The 17,348-nt window shown below is 54.7% G+C and overlaps 5 protein-coding genes across 5 annotated transcripts; 2 read left to right on the top strand and 3 right to left on the bottom strand.

Annotated features, from left to right (window-relative positions):
• Positions 1–120: 120 nt before the first annotated feature.
• BCV69DRAFT_290017 (P-loop containing nucleoside triphosphate hydrolase protein) lies at positions 121–4,978 on the top strand (the record flags this gene model as incomplete). The annotated part of the gene is made up of 5 exons (XM_025493692.1): positions 121–500; positions 578–1,427; positions 1,479–3,612; positions 3,640–4,887; positions 4,930–4,978. The coding sequence occupies exons 1-5, from the start codon at positions 183–185 to the stop codon at positions 4,976–4,978; spliced, it is 4,599 nt and encodes a 1,532-aa protein (XP_025348569.1). The 5' UTR covers positions 121–182.
• Positions 4,979–5,265: 287 nt separating this feature from the next.
• BCV69DRAFT_247938 (hypothetical protein) lies at positions 5,266–6,334 on the bottom strand (the record flags this gene model as incomplete). Its single annotated transcript, XM_025490268.1, has 3 exons — positions 5,266–5,534; positions 5,663–5,982; positions 6,075–6,334. 3 exons carry the CDS (start codon positions 6,332–6,334, stop codon positions 5,266–5,268), a joined length of 849 nt encoding a protein of 282 aa, XP_025348568.1.
• Positions 6,335–7,243: 909 nt separating this feature from the next.
• Positions 7,244–9,690, bottom strand: BCV69DRAFT_247610 (putative oligosaccharyltransferase; the record flags this gene model as incomplete). The annotated part of the gene is made up of 2 exons (XM_025490252.1): positions 7,244–9,129; positions 9,213–9,690. 2 exons carry the CDS (start codon positions 9,688–9,690, stop codon positions 7,244–7,246), a joined length of 2,364 nt encoding a protein of 787 aa, XP_025348567.1.
• A 1,238-nt stretch (positions 9,691–10,928) lies between these two features.
• Positions 10,929–13,227, top strand: BCV69DRAFT_247712 (hypothetical protein; the record flags this gene model as incomplete). The annotated part of the gene is made up of 5 exons (XM_025490258.1): positions 10,929–11,013; positions 11,671–11,768; positions 11,861–12,011; positions 12,092–12,427; positions 12,500–13,227. 5 exons carry the CDS (start codon positions 10,929–10,931, stop codon positions 13,225–13,227), a joined length of 1,398 nt encoding a protein of 465 aa, XP_025348566.1.
• A 645-nt stretch (positions 13,228–13,872) lies between these two features.
• Positions 13,873–16,610, bottom strand: BCV69DRAFT_282128 (hypothetical protein). The gene is made up of 4 exons (XM_025492242.1): positions 16,013–16,610; positions 15,696–15,939; positions 14,804–15,628; positions 13,873–14,705 (listed from the first exon to the last, which is right to left on the bottom strand). Exons 1-4 carry the CDS (start codon positions 16,559–16,561, stop codon positions 14,215–14,217), a joined length of 2,109 nt encoding a protein of 702 aa, XP_025348565.1. The 5' UTR covers positions 16,562–16,610; the 3' UTR covers positions 13,873–14,214.
• Between the last annotated feature and the right edge of the window lie 738 nt (positions 16,611–17,348).

Raw genomic sequence — 17,348 nt, 5'->3', positions numbered from 1 at the left:
GCAAGCAGGATGGGAAGGATTGGACGGACTGCAAGAACAACCAACTCCACTCCACTCGCCTTTCCGCGCAAAATCTGGCGGTGACCGTGGAGCGAAGAGCTTCTTCCTCCCCCTTGACTCGTTGAGCTCACCCCCACACTGGCACTCTTCGCCTGCGCTCCCTTCGACGAGCCACCCCTACCATGGCAAAGAAGAAGAAGCCGACGCTCAAGTCGTCGGTGAACAGGGGATTTGCCACGACTAGTGTGCCCAGCAAGAAGCCGGTAGAGACGCCAGCAGAGGAAGAAGCCAAGGATGAGCAGAGCAATGGCAAAGGACAGGCTGCAACTGCTTCTTCGGCCTCACAAGCAGTCTCTGGAGCTGGAGCTATACCGCGAAAAGAAGCGGGAGCAGGGAATGGGGAGGCTGACTTTGAGGTCGACTCGGAGGAAATGGAGCTGCAGCTGCTGGTAGAGCGGCTGAACGATCGGGCAGAGCGAGAGGTCACTCGATTATGGAAGGTGAGATTAAGGTAGTACAAAAGAATGGCAGGAGTGAGCGCACTTCCTGACTCTTCAGCTGTGTCTCCTCTATGCAGGCCATTGACTTCGATCGTCGCATGTCAAGCTCACTTCCAAGCTTCGAGGTCGATGGAAGTACCAATGAACGGGCACTCGCATTAGCTGCCAATGGCATCTCGCGCCTCGACTTGGCAACCACCAGCACTTCTGCCAGCACTACAGAACCTGCTTCTGGTGCTGCCACACCGTCTGAAGCGGGAGGGCAACGCAGTGTACTGCCCACTTCCGCCCTGACGCCGCTCCCGTCCAACCTCCTCGACGAGGACAAGCTCTACATTCGTGCCCTCACCACGTATGGCCTTCTACAGAAACTCGGCTTCTCCACAGAAGAAGCAGAGCGGGCTCTGAGAGCCACAACGGGACCGTACGACCTGGAAGATTGCATCGCATATCTGGTGTCTGTCCTAGACGAGCAAGAGATGACAGCTGTAGAGAGGCGGCAGAAAGGTCTAGAGACTGAAAATTCAGGCGCAGAGGGCGAGAGTAGCTCTAGCACGGATACTTCGATACCGCCCCAGCACCTCGCCTATTCCTTCGAGCGGTCAGTGGGTCCAAGAGGCGGCTTCAACTCCCAAGCTAAAGGCAAGACGGGCAAAAAGACTAATGGCGAGAGCACGCCTGCCGTTGCTGATGTCACCGACCTCGAAGCTGCCGAGCTCACAAACAAGCTCCGAAGTCTCTCAATGTCATGCCTTGCTATTGTGTCGGATCTTGAGACTGAGATTAGCGAGGGCTCTAGTGGGTCAGGTCTGATGGACACCCTAGAAAGTCCGTCGACAGCTTGGGCAAGAGCCAGACTTGGCATGATCAAGCTCGATCGCCTTAAAGGTCAGCAAACAAAGCTAGTCCGGACAGGGGCAAACGAAAGTGCGGCTTTCGACGTCACAAAAATCACAAAGCTGTCTTCTCGTCTTACAGACGTGATGAAAGATTCAGAGCGTCAGAGAGACTTCGATAGGGAAGGTGCTGCAGAGTACCTCCGACAGGAGAGGACAGCTTGGGAAGAGACGCTGGTCGAAGCAGATGACGGCAAAGGACGGGAAGCGATTGCTTCGACTACGGCGGCCGATGGTGAAGAGCCTGACTCCGAGGAGGATCATTCGCAAGCTCAGAGCTCAGCGCAAGCGACACCCAGCGGCGCGGCGACACCGAATGAGCAGGCCACCATAGAGAACGGCAACAAAGACGAACATGCTGATGAAGAGGGTGGGGATATGTTCGGTGGCTTGCTCGACGAGACACCACAAGAAGTCGTCGACGCATCTACCGGCGTGACTATCAAAGTGCGAGCGCTACCCACCACCATCAAAGGTGGTCGGACTCCTCGTGCTCTGCTCGCAGAGTCTCTCAGACGACTAGACCCCACAGCTCATACACGTTTCGATGCAGTGTTGACCGGGGGCAGAATCTGTCGAAGTCGTCTCACGCTACGGTGGTCGGGACCGGAAGGCAAGAAGTCTTCCCAGAGCTACCTCGACATCTTCCAGCTGACAGGTGAAGGGGCAGAGTCAGCATCTGCTGCCGAAGATATGCTTGCTACAGTCGCCCTCAACTGCATAGAGCGGGATCGCCCTACATACCGCAGTCTACCTGGACCATACCGCGAATGGTACGAGGAGCTGGAGCGATACAGGAAGACTGAGAAGAGCGCAAAAGCGGTTGAGACACTCAAGCAGATCAAGACGATCGTACAGCCTAGACTGGATGAGATAGAGGCTCGAAAGGCACAAGCAAAGGCAGGAAACGCCACATCTATCGACGTTGGCAAAGTCAGCGACTCCGATGGCCAGTCACATCTCGGCGCCCTCACCCAAGGAGCGGTCAAACCTCTCAACGAACAGCAAGCAGCGAGGCAGAGGGAGCAAATACAGGAGAAGATGACGGCTCCTTCGTATCAGAAGATGCTTCCGCAAAGACAGTCTCTACCCATCTACAAGTATCGCGATCACATCTTAGACATCCTCGACAACAATCAAGTGTTTGTGCTGAGTGGTGAGACGGGTTGTGGTAAGTCTACGCAAATTCCGGCGTACATTCTTGAGCACTGCATGTCACAAGGAAAGCCCTGTAAGATCTACTGTACTGAGCCAAGGAGAATCAGTGCTATCTCCCTTGCTGAGCGAGTCAGTCAGGAGCTGGGCGAGCCTCGAGGCGCTGTGGGAGGCGATAGCAGCCTGGTCGGGTATGCCATCAGACTTGACAGCCACATCGGCAGGGAAGCCAAGCTGGTCTACGCTACGTCCGGTATTCTTCTGCGCATGCTGGAGGGGACATCTGTCAACGAAGTGACGCACATCATCATAGACGAGGTTCACGAAAGGAGCATCGAAAGCGACTTCTTGCTCATCATCTTGAAGACCCTCATTCAATATCGCAAGGACCTCAAGGTCATCCTTATGTCGGCTACACTGGATGCTGAGCGTATCAGTGCTTATTGCGGTGGCTGCGCGGTTATACAAGTGCCTGGAAGAACGTTTCCTGTGCAAACGAATTATCTGGAGGACGCAGTCGAGTTGACGGGCTACATCGTGGAGGACGATTCACAGTACGCTGTCCGCCAGCGAAGGGACAAGTACGGCCGCAAGGCAGATGTGCCGGGTAACAAGGCCAAATTGCAGTCGACGGCGGACGATGAGGTCCCTCCTGATGACGATGATGATGAAGACGAGCGTCAGGGCACAGCTTCGACATCTCTCAAGGGACAGCGGTACTCGCCCAAGACCATCTCGACTATGGACCGGATGGATGAGTACGTCATCAATCACGACCTGATTGTGTCTTTGATAGAGCGCATCTGCTTCTCGCCAGACCTAGAGCAGTTTAGCCCTGCCATCCTGGTGTTCATGCCAGGGCTGCAAGACATTCGCAAGTTGCACGACCTCCTCCTCTCCCATCGTGCATTCGGGTCACAATCTTTCATCGTTTCCCCCCTACATTCGACACTGAGCAGTGAGGAGCAGAGCTCTGTCTTCAATATACCCCCAAAAGGCATGCGCAAGATCGTCATCTCAACCAACATTGCAGAGACCGGAGTGACTATACCTGACGTCACGTGCGTCATAGATACAGGCAAACATAGAGAGATGCGCTTCGACGAAAAAAGGCAGACATCGAAACTGGTTGACTGCTTCGTGGCCAAGAGCAACGCAAAGCAAAGGAGAGGTCGAGCAGGTCGTGTACAGGAGGGCATCTGCTTCCACTTGTTTACGAAAGAACGTCATGACAAGCATCTCGCCGATCATCCTTTGCCAGAGATGCTCCGGCTGTCCCTACAAGACCTTGCCCTGAAGCTCAAGATCATGAAAATTCGCATTGGCAACAGCGTCGGCGAGGCGCTGGCACAAGCTCTAGACCCACCTTCCCCTGTCAATGTGCAGAGAGCCGTCTCGGCATTGATCGAGGTGAAGGCTCTTACGACAACGGAAGAGATCACGCCGCTTGGTCGTCATCTGGCTAGGATCCCACTGGACGTTCACATGGGCAAATTCCTCCTCATCGCCACGCTCTTCAAGTGCCTTGACGCTGCCTTGACGACTGCTGCTGCCTTGAATTCGAAGTCACCTTTTGTAACTCCCTTCGGTCGAGAAGCCGAGGCAGACGCTGCCAAGGCCTCTTTCCGAGTCGGCAACTCTGACTTTTTGACTATCGCCAATGCATTCAACAGTTGGCGACGGGCCATCGGACAGAAGCATCACTTTGTCTTCTGTCGCAAGAGCTTCCTCAGTCATCAGACGCTCCAGCAGATTGAGGAGCTGCGACAACAGTACATGGCCTTTCTTCTCGACACTGGCTTTGCGCAAGTGGATGAAGCTACCAAGCAAAAGATCGTCGGAACCCGTTATCGGTCTGGCGGTGGCTCTCAAGTGCGGCTGATGGAGACGCCTGCCTCCCTCGACTCAAACGGACACAGCATTGCAGTCTTGCACGCAGCCCTCGCCGTAGGTCTCTACCCCAAGCTGCTCGCCATCGATCCCAGAAGCTACCAGATCAGAACCATCGGCAACAATCAGCCCGCGGCCATCCATCCTTCCTCTATCAATTTCCGCCTACGATTGGGTGACCTACCCAAGGGCGTCTCGAATCTCGTCTACTTCACCATCATGCAATCCAGGCGACTCTACGCGAGAGAGACTGCCCCGGTCCTGGATGCCGCTCTTCTCCTTTTGTGTGGAGATGTGGACTACAAATTCTCTTGCAACTCCATCTACATCGATCGTAACAAGCTGCGATTCCGTCTACCCTCTCTCGCCTCGCTCCTATCATTGAAGTTGCTACGGGAGCAGCTCTCCCGCCTCATCACGGCTTCTTTCCGCTCGCCAGGAAAGCCGTGGACGAAGGAGCAGGTCGAGGCGTTTGATATTGTGCTGAGAGCCTTGGGAGCATTTGCCAACGAGGCAGATCGTTTCAAGAATGTGTGAGCGGTGTTGGCCTTGGCTTGGAGGCAGAGAGAGGGCGATCATCTGATAGGGGGTTTGAAGGAGGAAGAACAGAGAGCGTAGCGGCACTATAGATTTCATTTGTTCGTAGACTGAGCGCTCGATGCATCGCCTCTGTTTGCACTATCATTCCTCTAAGCATTGAATTTCATCGCCTGCTATCCTAAGTACGACATAGCGCGACTCCTTATTGACCACCTGCGCCGCCCATCTGAGCGGCTGTACAGAAGCCTGACCCACCTCCCCGTCCTCTGCGCTTATGATCGGCCCTATGCCCTAGGTCCAACGACGCTCTGCTCTTGCAAATCCACTCCCCTCTGCTTTGCACTTCCAGCAATCTTTACAAGCTCTGCAGGTAGTGGACCCTCCTTCTCTTCCCTCCAGGCCTTGAGTGCATCAATGGTAATGATCTTCAAGTCGTGCTGACGCGCAAACTTGAAGCAAGCGTCTCGAGAGGCAATGGAGCCCTGAGGCGAGTCGGGGTCGACGAGCTCGCAGAGGAGCGCGGCGGGTGGGAGATTGGCGGCTGTTGCTAGATCTGTTCGCAGCAAAAGGTGAACAGTAAGAGATGGGAAGGGTATGAAGAGGCTGTTAGGATGTTGTGCTACGTGCCTCTACCCTCTCTTTCTCTCCGGCTTATCCTCGACTTCCACACTTGCTACTCACCAACAGCAGCCTCGGTATGTCCTCTCCGCACTCTCACTCCACCCTCGGTATACCTCAAGGGACAGAGATGTCCCGGTCTCGTAAAGTCCTGCGCATTCGCTCTCGCTCCTGCTGCCTCGCCCTTGGCATCTGTCCCAGTAGCAGCCAGCATCCTCGAAGTGAGAGCTCGATCATGGGCAGAGATACCAGTAGTAGTGTTGTGCTTGTAGTCCACAGTGACGGTGTAAGCCGTCTTGTTCGGTTCTTGGTTATTGGGGAACATCATGGGTAGATTTAGAGCAGCGATCCGTGAGGGATGCAGAGAGATGCACACGAAGCCGCTGTCACGGGGATGGGCCAATTTGTATCAGCCAGACGATCCTGGGCAAGCTACCATGTCGAGAAGGACAGTGAGAGCTGTATGTTCACTCACGAGCTATGCCTAATTAGCCAAGCCATCTGCTCCGTTGTCACCTTATCCGCTGCAATGATCAAGTCCCCCTCATTCTCCCGATCCTCATCATCCAACACCACCACGAAGTTCCCACGACCGATTTCTGCAACCGCAGAGTCTATACTGTCAAATTTCGGATGAGAAGGGGTAGAAGAAGAGGACGAGGAGAGAGGAGCGGCGGAAGGGAGAGAAGTAGAGGTGGAGGAAGAGGAGGAGGAGGCACCATTGACGGTTGCCATGATGCCAAGCTGCGAGCGCTGCTTGTCTGTCTGCAGAAGAAGGTCAGAAACGCCGGGAAGACAGAAGTGAGGGAAGAAAGCTTGAAAGCCGAGACAATGAGGGTAGAAAGCCTCGTTGCCAGGCTTGTAACTCGGGATTGGATGATGAGCGGTATTACGAATAGAAAGCTTCCATTCATGAACATTCCGGCTGACCGGCTTCCTCTCCCTCGTTCTTCTCACCGCGGAAAGGGGGAAAATCATCCTTCCGTTCCGTCCAGGCCCTCTCGGGGCCTCGCAATTAGGAAAGCCCCGCCATACTCTACTCTACTACAGCAGCTCAACCTCGTAAAGCAACCTTCGGAATCCAACGGGCTGCCCTTTGCATGCTTATTCGATGTCACGCCCAGTCGTTACGAAAGTCAAATCGCTCAAAAGAGTCCCGCATCACATGAGAGGGGAATCTCCTCGCGCGCTTCAGAGAAATCGGGGCGTACTGTTGCTCTTCCCCTCCACTGTGAATGCTAAGCTACCCAGTCCCTTCTCTGACCCCAGGCTTGAATCTCAACGACTCAAAAGGATCGAGGATAAGGACTCTGCTTAGATCCCTACAGCCACATCTTTCCAGAGAGCCTGAGCTGCTGGTGGGAAAAGGCGCAGGGAGAGCACACCTCCAGTGCAGTCGTGGAAGAACAGGAGGACTGATGGACGGCGAGCGGAAGGGGTTTGCATGATCGGGATGATGGGGGAAAGTGATGGAAGGGGGGATCGGGAATTGTAGCCCTCGCAGGGCTTGTCATTGGTACCGCCGCGGGTCCTGCTGCCTTGTTCTGTCTCATGCGAAAGGCACTAGTCCTGAACCGGAACTTGCTCTATTAATAAGGTAGTCCTGGTCAGACTTGGTTCCATGCGCCTGTCTTTTCTACCTCTCTAAGTGACCGATTTCTTTCCCTTCCTCGCCGTCTTACCACTCGGTCGCGCACCTCCAGCAGAGGCAGCACCCGCAACAATTGGTCCGTCTCTCCTCTTGCCAGCCTCGAAAGCATTGGCAACCGGCAGCGGCCTGCCAAGAGGGTCCTCCTTCTTCACTTGGTAGATCCTCACAATCCAATTCTCACTCGTGAAAGCCTCGTCCAGGATGTCCAGCTTGGGCCCGATAGTCGACGTCTGCTGACCTCTGACTCGGTCCATAGCTGCACGACCACCGAACAGCTCGTTGAAGCGGTAGTAGGACATCTTGTACATCAGGCTGTCCTTCATCGTCTGACTTGCAGTGTCACCAATGCTGTATTCTCCTCGCTTAGTGAAGAAATCGGCTTCCTTGATCTCATCGGGCCAGATACCTCCTGAGATCCTGATCATCCACAGGAACTTGTTAATGTCGTCTCCCGAGAATCCGAGCAGACCTCCGAAGATGACGAGGACGTAGTCGACGTCATGCTTCCTCAGGTATGGCTCGGACTTCTCCTCGGAGGTAGACATCATCCTGCCCACTGTGGCAATGTGAGTGTTGTTCCACGTGTTGTTGTCCACAAGGGTAGGTCGATCGGCCATACCGGCAATCTGATATCCGTAATCCCACCACGACATGATGTTCGCGTCGACGGGCGTGTTTTGACGCAGCCAGTAGTATGCCTCACGGAAATCGTCGATGATGTGCTGAGATCCGTCAGGATTCCTGCTTGCTAAGACGACCGAGGGTGATGAGTAGGCAGTGGATGTGACGAAAGTGCAGTGAAGGACAAACACCAGAAGGAGGACTAGCGTATAGACGGAGACCAGTATTCTTGTGTCCAGGCCGTAGACACCGACGCTGCCCACAGCAGCGCGAGCCCTAGCCTTTGCAATCTGTACCGGACCAGCACTGGCCTTAGCACCGCCAGCCTTCTTGGCCCCCTTCTTACCATTGGCCGGTGAGGTCGGGACTGTAGGCTGAACGTCTTCGGTGAGAGACTTTGTGCTGTCTGCAGGAGTCTCGGGCTCTTGAGGGTCCAGATAGGTGTCCAGGAGAGTGCTGATCGCAATCGCAGCGCTGACACAGACGACTGGTGTGAGCGTCAACATCAAACGCACCATGACAGATGCGAAGTAGCTGCAAGTCACGGCGTAGATGATGACGAAGACGTGCTCGTCTCGCAATTGCCTAAAGAGGAGGAAGATTCCAGCCGGGAAGAGGAAGATGAGCATCTCCAGGTCGAAGAAGAAAGCCGGCCACGCGGGAGGCTGGTGTTCCGAAACGGACGCAACGAGAGGCATATGCTTCTTGGCGTAGCCTGTGTCCCACAAACTATAGAATCGGCCAGTCCAAGGCGCGATCTTGCCGTTCAAGGACAGGATCATAAAGCCGCTGAAGGCAATGAGGAAGATGCCGACCACGGCGCCTCGCAGCAAGACCTTGAACTGCTTCGAGGGGACCAGAGACCGAACAAATTCGGCAAAGGCCACCAATTGCAAGAGACCGAAGACACCTAGCGGAGCCATATGCTCGCTCGTGGTGACAGGGTTGTTGCCGACAAAGGGCACCTGACAACTTGCGAGAGTACCAACAACGTAGTAACTGCTGAAGGCGACGTACAGCCGATTGTTGAACCGCCCCATGAGGATCAAGGCAAAGACGTGCATAGGGATGACGTTGGTGATGAAGACGTAGCCTCCCCAAGCAGCCACCATGTAGAAGTAGAACAATGCACAAGCAGTGCCGTACATCATGCTACCCTCCTTCATGGCTTTGATCCAGAGGTAGAAGACGATCATCAGCAGGAAAATGGCGATAGCTTCGTTGTCATACGAGCCGGCGACAGATCGAGAGATGTATCCTGAGGGGTTGTCATGAGCGCAAGGGTTCAGTCTAAGAGCATCTTGGGTCACTCCGTCCTCCCGGTTTTAAGCTGACACTCACCTGGAGCAATACCGATGAAGGCTGCTGCCAAAAGTCCAGCGGCATCATCTTTCATCGAGGCCGTGAACGCATATGTTGCCCAAGCTGTCATACCACTGAAGGCGGGAGCGAGGAGGACGCAGACGTTACGGATATCGATTGGGATATTAATGGCGTGGAGGAAATTATAGATGGCGCCTGAGGTGACCATTAGGCCGGGGTAGAGTGTTCCACCTGCCGCTCTTCCGAGCGGGTACCAAGCCTTCTCGTCGAACCAGTTCCAGAAGCGGTAGAAGCCGTCCTCGGTGAGCACCTTTGTAGCTCTGTAATTGAACCAGGGGTCGAACTCGTGAATAATGGATTCGTGACGCACGACGGCAAAGAGACGAGAGGAGACGGCTGCGCCTGCTATCAGGATGATGATGACCAGACGCAAGAGAGAAGCGACGTTCCTCGTCGTCTCAGGCGACATCGTCGGCAGACGATATGCGTACGTCATCTTGAGGCGATCGATGAGGGGTTGTGAGGTGTAGAGAAAGCCCTTGGTGATCAGTAGCGAAGAAGGAGTCCTGGACGTGAGCATTGACACCTTGCGGAGACTGAATCTCGTGCCGAGTCTCCGTTGGCAGCCTCTGAAAGTCGGATCGGAACTAGAGCACGTCCAACGCGGTGTCACACAGGCAGGGAGCGATACCACGCCGGTCACACGAGGGGGCGTAAAGGAAGCATAGCGACATCAAGTGGTTGTGAGATCCGGACAGCATTGCTGTGATAGCAGCTGTGTGGGGCTCAGATGCGATCCATCAGACGAATGGGTACAATGTGTCGCCCGCAAAGAGGGAAGTGCTCGGGTGGTTGTGGCTTTTCTGATCCGGTCCACACCGTTGGCCATGCAGTGATCCGATAACCAGGGATGCCTCGCAGCCTCAACTATCACCGCGATACCCCCAGTGCTGATCATACTCGGACAGCTGTAGGTGTTGTGTTCGTCATTGCCAGAGCTTAAACGCAGGTTGATGTTCCGCCTCGGGGCCCTGGGACAGCGGCGTGGTGGATACCCGCCCGAGTCTGCCTCCACTCTGGTGATCCGTGGCTGCTGTCTCCCGCGCAAAAGCACAGGCGACCTGCTTGCTTGGCTGTGGCTGGTGGCAGCAGTCGACGCTCTCCCCCCAACCGGCGTGCCTGTCTGCCTGTCCTCCCCGCCTTCCTTCTTCTCACGATTGACAGACAGCAGCCAGGCTTGAGCTAATACCCACACGATCCACAACACGACGTACAAGGTGTTCCTCGAGCCACCACGGACTTCACTCTGCTCGGCTACTCTTCCCTTTCCATTCACGATCCTCGACGCACCGACCGCCCGCGCACAGGACGATAACATCCCCCTCGGACTTCCCCTCCGGGCTTTTCTCATCCGTCCGGCGCCTCACATCATCGCGACGGCCTACTCATCAGATCACGCACATCTGTGCACTTCGCTAACGATTCTAACGTAGACACAGCACTCTCAACACGTCGCTCCTCCTCGATTCCACTCCTTTTTCTCTTTCTCTTCGCCGAGCTACTGGAGTGAGCGTAACAGCAAGAGCGTCACTAAGCCTAAAACAACACAACACGACTTCCGGACATCATCAAACATAGAAGCGGACAGGTAGACGGACACACACGCACCTGTCTTGCACCTCAGCGATATCAGCGTCACCCCAGACTTCTGCGTGACGCTTACACAATCACAAGATGGAGAGAGAGAGCGATCCCTCGGGAGGATGGAGGTTCGCACAGTGCTTCGGTGATAAGGGAGAGGTGGAAGACATCACAGAGGGTGAGTATCATCGCAAGCCATCGCAGTCGACAGATTCAAGCCAGGTTCTGGTCCATCGTCATCTGCTTCACAGTAGCTTGGCTTGAGCAAACGCTTCAGGCCAGGTCACAACACGTTCGATCACACGCTGCGCCCGCTTCTGGTTCGGCGATGTGTCTCCACTGTTACTTTCGGCCCCGACTTTACATCGGTGTACTGGTGTCAGGGCAACATTGGTCATCCCTCATGCTCTCTGGGCAGCATCTGTCGGCTCCTTTGGTCCATTGCGCCTGTTTCGGCATCTGCTCCGGGCTGTTGCGGGCGTCGATGGCTCGACGAGTATAAGTCTGGTAGAGACTTGTGTATAGCCAGACCCGTCAGAAGCCTTCGGCCGCACAGCAGATCAGATTCTTGGAGCTGCCTCGATGTTGTGGTGAAAGCGCCAGAGATCAAGGGCGGTAGACAGAGGCGCATTCCCGTTGCGCTTTGCCGGTCTCGAAAATCGGTTCGAATAGCACTTAGATCTTGAGATGAGGATGATCCTGGAGAGGCGCTGCGTTTATGCGTAGCAAGCTCCGCCTTCAAGGGCATTCATTGTCTGGGCAGTGTATGCGCCAAGGCGAGAAAGAAATCAGAGATACTGACGCGTCTTCATACCTGCCTCTTCTCCTCCCACAGCCGATATCATCTCGACAGTGGAGTTCGACCACACTGGAGATTATCTGGCGACTGGTGACAAAGGTGGACGAGTGGTGCTTTTCGAGAGGAACGAATCTGTGAGTCGCATACGGGTTCGCACATCGAATATTGCCCGTGGGAGAAGCAGGTGTACTGACATCGCTTGAATCTTGTCTCTTCTGCCTCACAGAAGAAGGGCTGCGAGTATAAGTTCCATACAGAGTTCCAATCGCATGAGCCCGAATTCGATTACTTGAAGTCGTTAGAGATTGAGGAAAAGATCAACAAGATCAAGTGGTGCAGGAGGCAGAACGCTGCTCATTTCCTCTTGAGCACAAATGGTGAGTCTTTCTCTGCACCGTCATGAAGCCTGAGGCCTTCGATATGCTCTGCTGACTTTCCCGCACTCTGGCTACTCTAGACAAAACGATCAAGTTGTGGAAAGTCTTTGAGAAGTCGCTCAAAGTGGTAGCGGAGAACAACCTGTCTTCAGATGGCTTTCACCCGCCGCCAGCTGGAGGCGTACATCCGAGCTTGCTATCAACGACACCCGCAGTTGGCAGCGGATCGAGTCTGAGGCTGCCCAAACTCCAACATCATGACACAATCGTTGCCGCTGTTCCCCGGAAGATCTACGCAAACGCACATGCTTACCATATCAACTCGATTTCGGTCAACTCGGACGGCGAGACGTACATTAGCGCAGATGACCTGAGGATCAACCTGTGGAACTTGAATATCAGTGACCAAAGTTTCAGTGAGTAGCGGTTGGACCTCACGTGGTGCATCAGGGACACGTACTCACCGATGCAAATCTTTTGCATTGCAGACATCGTGGACATCAAGCCTGTGAATATGGAAGAATTGACCGAGGTCATTACTTCTGCTGAGTTCCATCCCATCAACTGCAACAACTTCGTGTATTCAAGCTCGAAGGGTACAATCAAGCTGGCAGACATGAGAGATTCGGCGCTTTGTGATCACCATGCGAAGCACTTTGAAGAGGAGGAAGACCCCTCGAACAAGTCCTTCTTTAGCGAAATTATTTCGTCCATTTCAGATGTCAAGTTCAGCAGAGATGGAAGGTATATCCTGTCAAGAGACTACCTGACACTCAAGCTCTGGGACGTCAACATGGAGAAGAAGCCTGTGAAGACTATTTCGATACACGAGCATCTTCGCTCGAAGCTCTGCGATCTATACGAGAACGACTGTATCTTCGACAAGTTCGAGGCTCTGTGGGGTCCCGACGGCAACAAGGTTCTCACCGGAAGCTACAACAACTACTTCCACATCTTCGACAAGGAGGACGACCAGAATGTGGTTCTGCAGGCCGACAAGTCCGCCTTCAAGACGAAGAAGGCTGCAGGCGGAAAGAAGGGCAAGGGCGCGGGAGCAGCTGGAGCAGTGGGACAGATTAACACGGACAATGTGGACTTCAACAAGAAGATCTTGCACGCCAGCTATCATCCCCGAGAGAACACTATCGCCATCGCAGCCACAAACAACCTCTTCATCTTCTCGGCTCAGAATGCGGCGGGCGTCCCGACGCTCTGAGGTGGGGGACGGACGTGACGGCAAGGTCGCAGGGCGGCAAGGGTTGGTCTGGAACGCTTACTATGCAGTCGTGACCTGCAACCTGCCGGAGGCAACTTCACGACTCGGACTTGTGCTCCGCGGACAAGGCCTCATGCAGCAAGGATCCACAAAGTGCCCATCTCGTACGACTTGTTACGAGCCATCGAGCGACCATCTCTTACGACATCACTGGCGCTGCCCTTTCCTTCTACGAACATTGCGAACAAGATCACGAGTACTGGCACAGCAACACGAAGTCCTCGTCAGAACAAGCATCTGCGCTTACTCTAGTGTCGGTGTCCGCAAACGCCTTCAAGGACTCTTTTGAATTTTCGACATCAGTTCAGCTGTCACCTCTCGCTTCATTCCCCCACTGCCACCCCACATTCCCATTTCAGAAGTCCCCTCATCTCCATCCTTCACCATCCACACTTTCCTCTTCTATCTTACATCTCTCTCTTCCCCCTCCTCCCTTCATCTTGACGACTCTCATCTATTTTGCCCCTTCCCCACTCCTCTCGTTCCGGAAACCTTTCTTTTAGAGATGGTAGTCGCCTATTGGACTACCTCGACTGGTGGGGAGGGTAGAAGACGAAGAAGTGGCAGGGAAGGGGAGCGCAACTCGGGCGAATATGGAAGGCGAGGTGGGAAAACTTCAACGACTAGAAAAATGCGCAAGAGGGGGGAGCCGGAGTAGCGGAGTAGGGTATCAACGGAGGAGTAGGAAATGAAAAAGAAGGGAGCAGATGAACGTATGTACGCATGAAGGGACACGACGAACGTTGGAAGAAGCTGGAATGAGGCAGAACAATGCAAGCAGTAGTAGCAAAGGAAGATTGAATATGAAAGAATCAAGACTAGAGGTTCAGGCTGTGCTTTGTGGTTGTCACTGGTGATTGATTGGTAGCTCGATCGTGAACGACTAGTAATTGGGGAAGACGCTTTCGAACACTGTATCATACATCCTCACGAGTTTGAGGGTCGATGGTTTGTTCTCGGCTCCTTGCCTCGGTCCTTTATGTCCCCCTTGTTCTTATTCTTGTCCTTGTCCTCTCCCCTGCCTCCTCCTCCGGCTCCTCCCTTTCCAACCGGCTGCTCCTCTACCAATCTTGGAAAGAGCGGCAGCAGCTTCTCCTCCTTTTCCAAGAAGGCCACCTTTCCCCTCAATTTCCTCACCTCATCCCACGACAGAGCCTCTTCCTTTTCCAAATCCAAATCAAGTCCCACCCGTAGCAACTCTCGCATTTTCCCTGGCATAAAAGGAAGCAACATCATTCCTGTAATTCGAAGTGCTTCGCGGGTGTAGAAGATGGCAGAGAGACGATGGGTGGAGGAGTGAGGGTGCTTACGCCAGGGTTCGACTTCTTGGAGATAGGCATTGACTTGGGCTAGGAGGTCGAAGATGACCTCGAGGGCCTTGGACACCTCGCCGCGTTGCATCCATGAGTCGACCTTGTCTGAAGGCAGGAGTGCGGTGGGGAGAGGGAACAAGGTGCGGGGTAAGTGGGAGGATCAGTAAGCGAGCATGGCACCCTGTTGCCCTCTCCCAACTCACCTCCCAGAGCGTTCATTGCCGCTTCGAGCTCCTCGTGTCTTTGCCCCGGCCGAGGTCTCTTGACCTCAAGGAGGCGTGCCCCACCCTTGACGTGCCTCCGAATCGTCAGTGGTTTCAGTCTGTCCTTTTCCTCCTTGGTCACGTCTCCACGCTCTTGCCTTCTCTTCTCCTTAAGCTCGCCCATTAGCAGCTCTTGCATTAGGGGCGAGGTGATTCTCGAAAGAAGATTCCCCAGCTGACCTCCTAGATACTTGCGGTGGTACTCGATGAGGGTACTTGTAGAGTAGTCGCTGTCAGTTGCCAGATTGCCCCCTACTCGACAGAGAAAGTAGCGCACGACGTCCTGCCCGTACTTTTCAATCTCCTCGAATGGGTCAACGACGTTACCCTTTGATTTGGACATTTTGGACTTGCCCATCGTCCAGTGCGAGTGTGCTACGATCTTCCGGGGTAGGGGCAGACCGGCGGCAAGGAGTAGAGCGGGCCAGTAGACGGCGTGAAAGCGGAGGATGTCCTTGCCAACAACGTGTACGTCTGCAGGCCATGCGGATCCCTCCCATTCAGCTAGTGCCTTGCCTTCGCCCGCGCTTGCAGCCGAAGCCTCGCCTCCGACCTCGCTCTGGCCACTAGGGGCTTTCCAAGGAAATCCCGTGACGGTGAGGTAGTTGATTAAAGCGTCAATCCAGACGTAGATGCTCTGCGATGTATCGTCTGGTACCGGCAGACCCCAGCTTAAGCGCGATGAAGGCCGCGAGACGGAGAGGTCCTCGAGACCTGTTCTGATCTCTTCAAGTACCTCGGCGTGTCGCGAGGGAGGGAGGATAGCTGGCGAGTAGAAGGGCAGCAGAGTTGAGCATTGTGTGCGGCACCTTTTCACCCCTGTCCTACTTACCATCTGGTGTACTCTCCAGCCACTCCACCAGCTTGTTCTTGAAGGCCGACAGGCGGAACTTGTAGTTGTCTTCGGACGTCCACTCAACCCTCTGCCCCGTCTCAATGGCCTCGTGGTACTTCTCTCCAGTCTTCTCGTCAGTGACAGACCGGACCTGAGCCGGAGGGTAGAAGGCTTCGTCTGAGACGGCGTACCAGCCTTCGTGAGCTCCTTTGTAGATATGGCCAGCATCCACGAGACGACGCTACCGCGAACAAGGGAATGAGGGAAGAGTTGAATGGGTGGAAGTCTTTTGCCCTTGTTACTGATCGACTCACCCAAATCTCGTGGACGGCCACCTTATGCCTGTCCTCAGTGGTCCTAATGAAGTCGGTGTACCCAACTCCAGCAGTGTCTGCCAAGACTCTGAACTTCTGACTGATTCGATCACACAAGGCCTGAGGATCCTCTCCACTCATCTCCGCTACCTTCTGGATCTTTAGACCATGCTCATCTGTCCCAGTGGAGAGCAGAGGCTGCGTCTTACCCTTCCCTGCAAGAGCAGCAGGCGACCATCCGCTGTGTCGTAAGGAGCTCCAGCGCGTGAGGACATCTGCTAGTACGTCCGAGTGGAGATGTCCCACGTGAGGAGAGGCATTGACATAGAAGATGGGAGTGGTGCAGAGAAAAGGAGATGGACGAGTAGAGGAAGAGGGACCTGCTTCGCCAGGCGGGGAGACAGAGCTGCCTGTTGCTGGAGGTGCGCTACTCGACCAGCGCGTGGCAGCAGGCAGTCGAGGTAGCCGGTGCTGAGATGATCCCGCAAGAGGAGCAGCGGTGACAACGAACTTGAGCCTTTGCAGCCGAAGAGGCAAGCAAGAGGCCATCAGTATATACTTTGCAAGAGCAGCACTATCTTCTGGGCACAAGCAAAAGATGACCTTCGTACCGCACAAAAGTGGGCGGCCCAGATCTTCTTCTCCACTCCGTCGCTCTTTCCGCATGTCAGTGCACTCGGCATCTCCGGGCGATACCCAGATGCCTTTCCTGCCTTCGTTCCTGTCTGTCTCACTTCATTCACCCTGTGCCACACACCCATAGAACATCCCAGACTCCGTTACCTTCATCACCGTTCGAGCCAGATCCCGCCAACGTGTCCATGAGTCGCTCGCCTTGCTGATGGCCAGACCTGATCACGCAGCAGCGCCTTTTGCAGCGAGCTCTTCTTCTCCTTCTCCTTCCTGCTCCGCCTCTGCTCTCCCTTCCAAGCCTCGCTCGTCCCGACCTGTATTGGAGCATACACAAGGATCATCAGCACTGCTCGAAGCGACAACTCAGATACAGCCCTGGGTCATCTCCAAGCCTCCTCGTGCTCGAGTGGTCTTGAAGCATCCTCGTTTCTCTACAACCACCCCTATCACCTCCGTCACCATTCCCGAAATCCTCCGCTACCCTTTCCGAGTGCGGCTTCCGCGACCGACGCTGCCCGATATGCCACCTCCGCTGCGTCTACTCCAGCCTCCTCGGAGCTGGCGCCCGGGGAAGCTGGACCCATCGTACCCTGCATGGTGGGCTAGCGAGGGCAAATCCCTTTCAAGGCCAATGCCAGGAGTTGACCCTGATGTCCTGGATACAGCGATCAATAGCACTCATTCGCATTCAAACCGACACAAC

This window comes from Pseudomicrostroma glucosiphilum (assembly GCF_003144135.1).
Source record: "Pseudomicrostroma glucosiphilum strain MCA 4718 unplaced genomic scaffold BCV69scaffold_5, whole genome shotgun sequence".
NCBI classification, from domain to species: Eukaryota; Fungi; Basidiomycota; class Exobasidiomycetes; order Microstromatales; family Microstromataceae; genus Microstroma; species Microstroma glucosiphilum.
The sequence above is the reverse complement of the archived record's forward strand: the minus strand, read 5'-3'. Positions and strand labels throughout refer to the sequence as shown.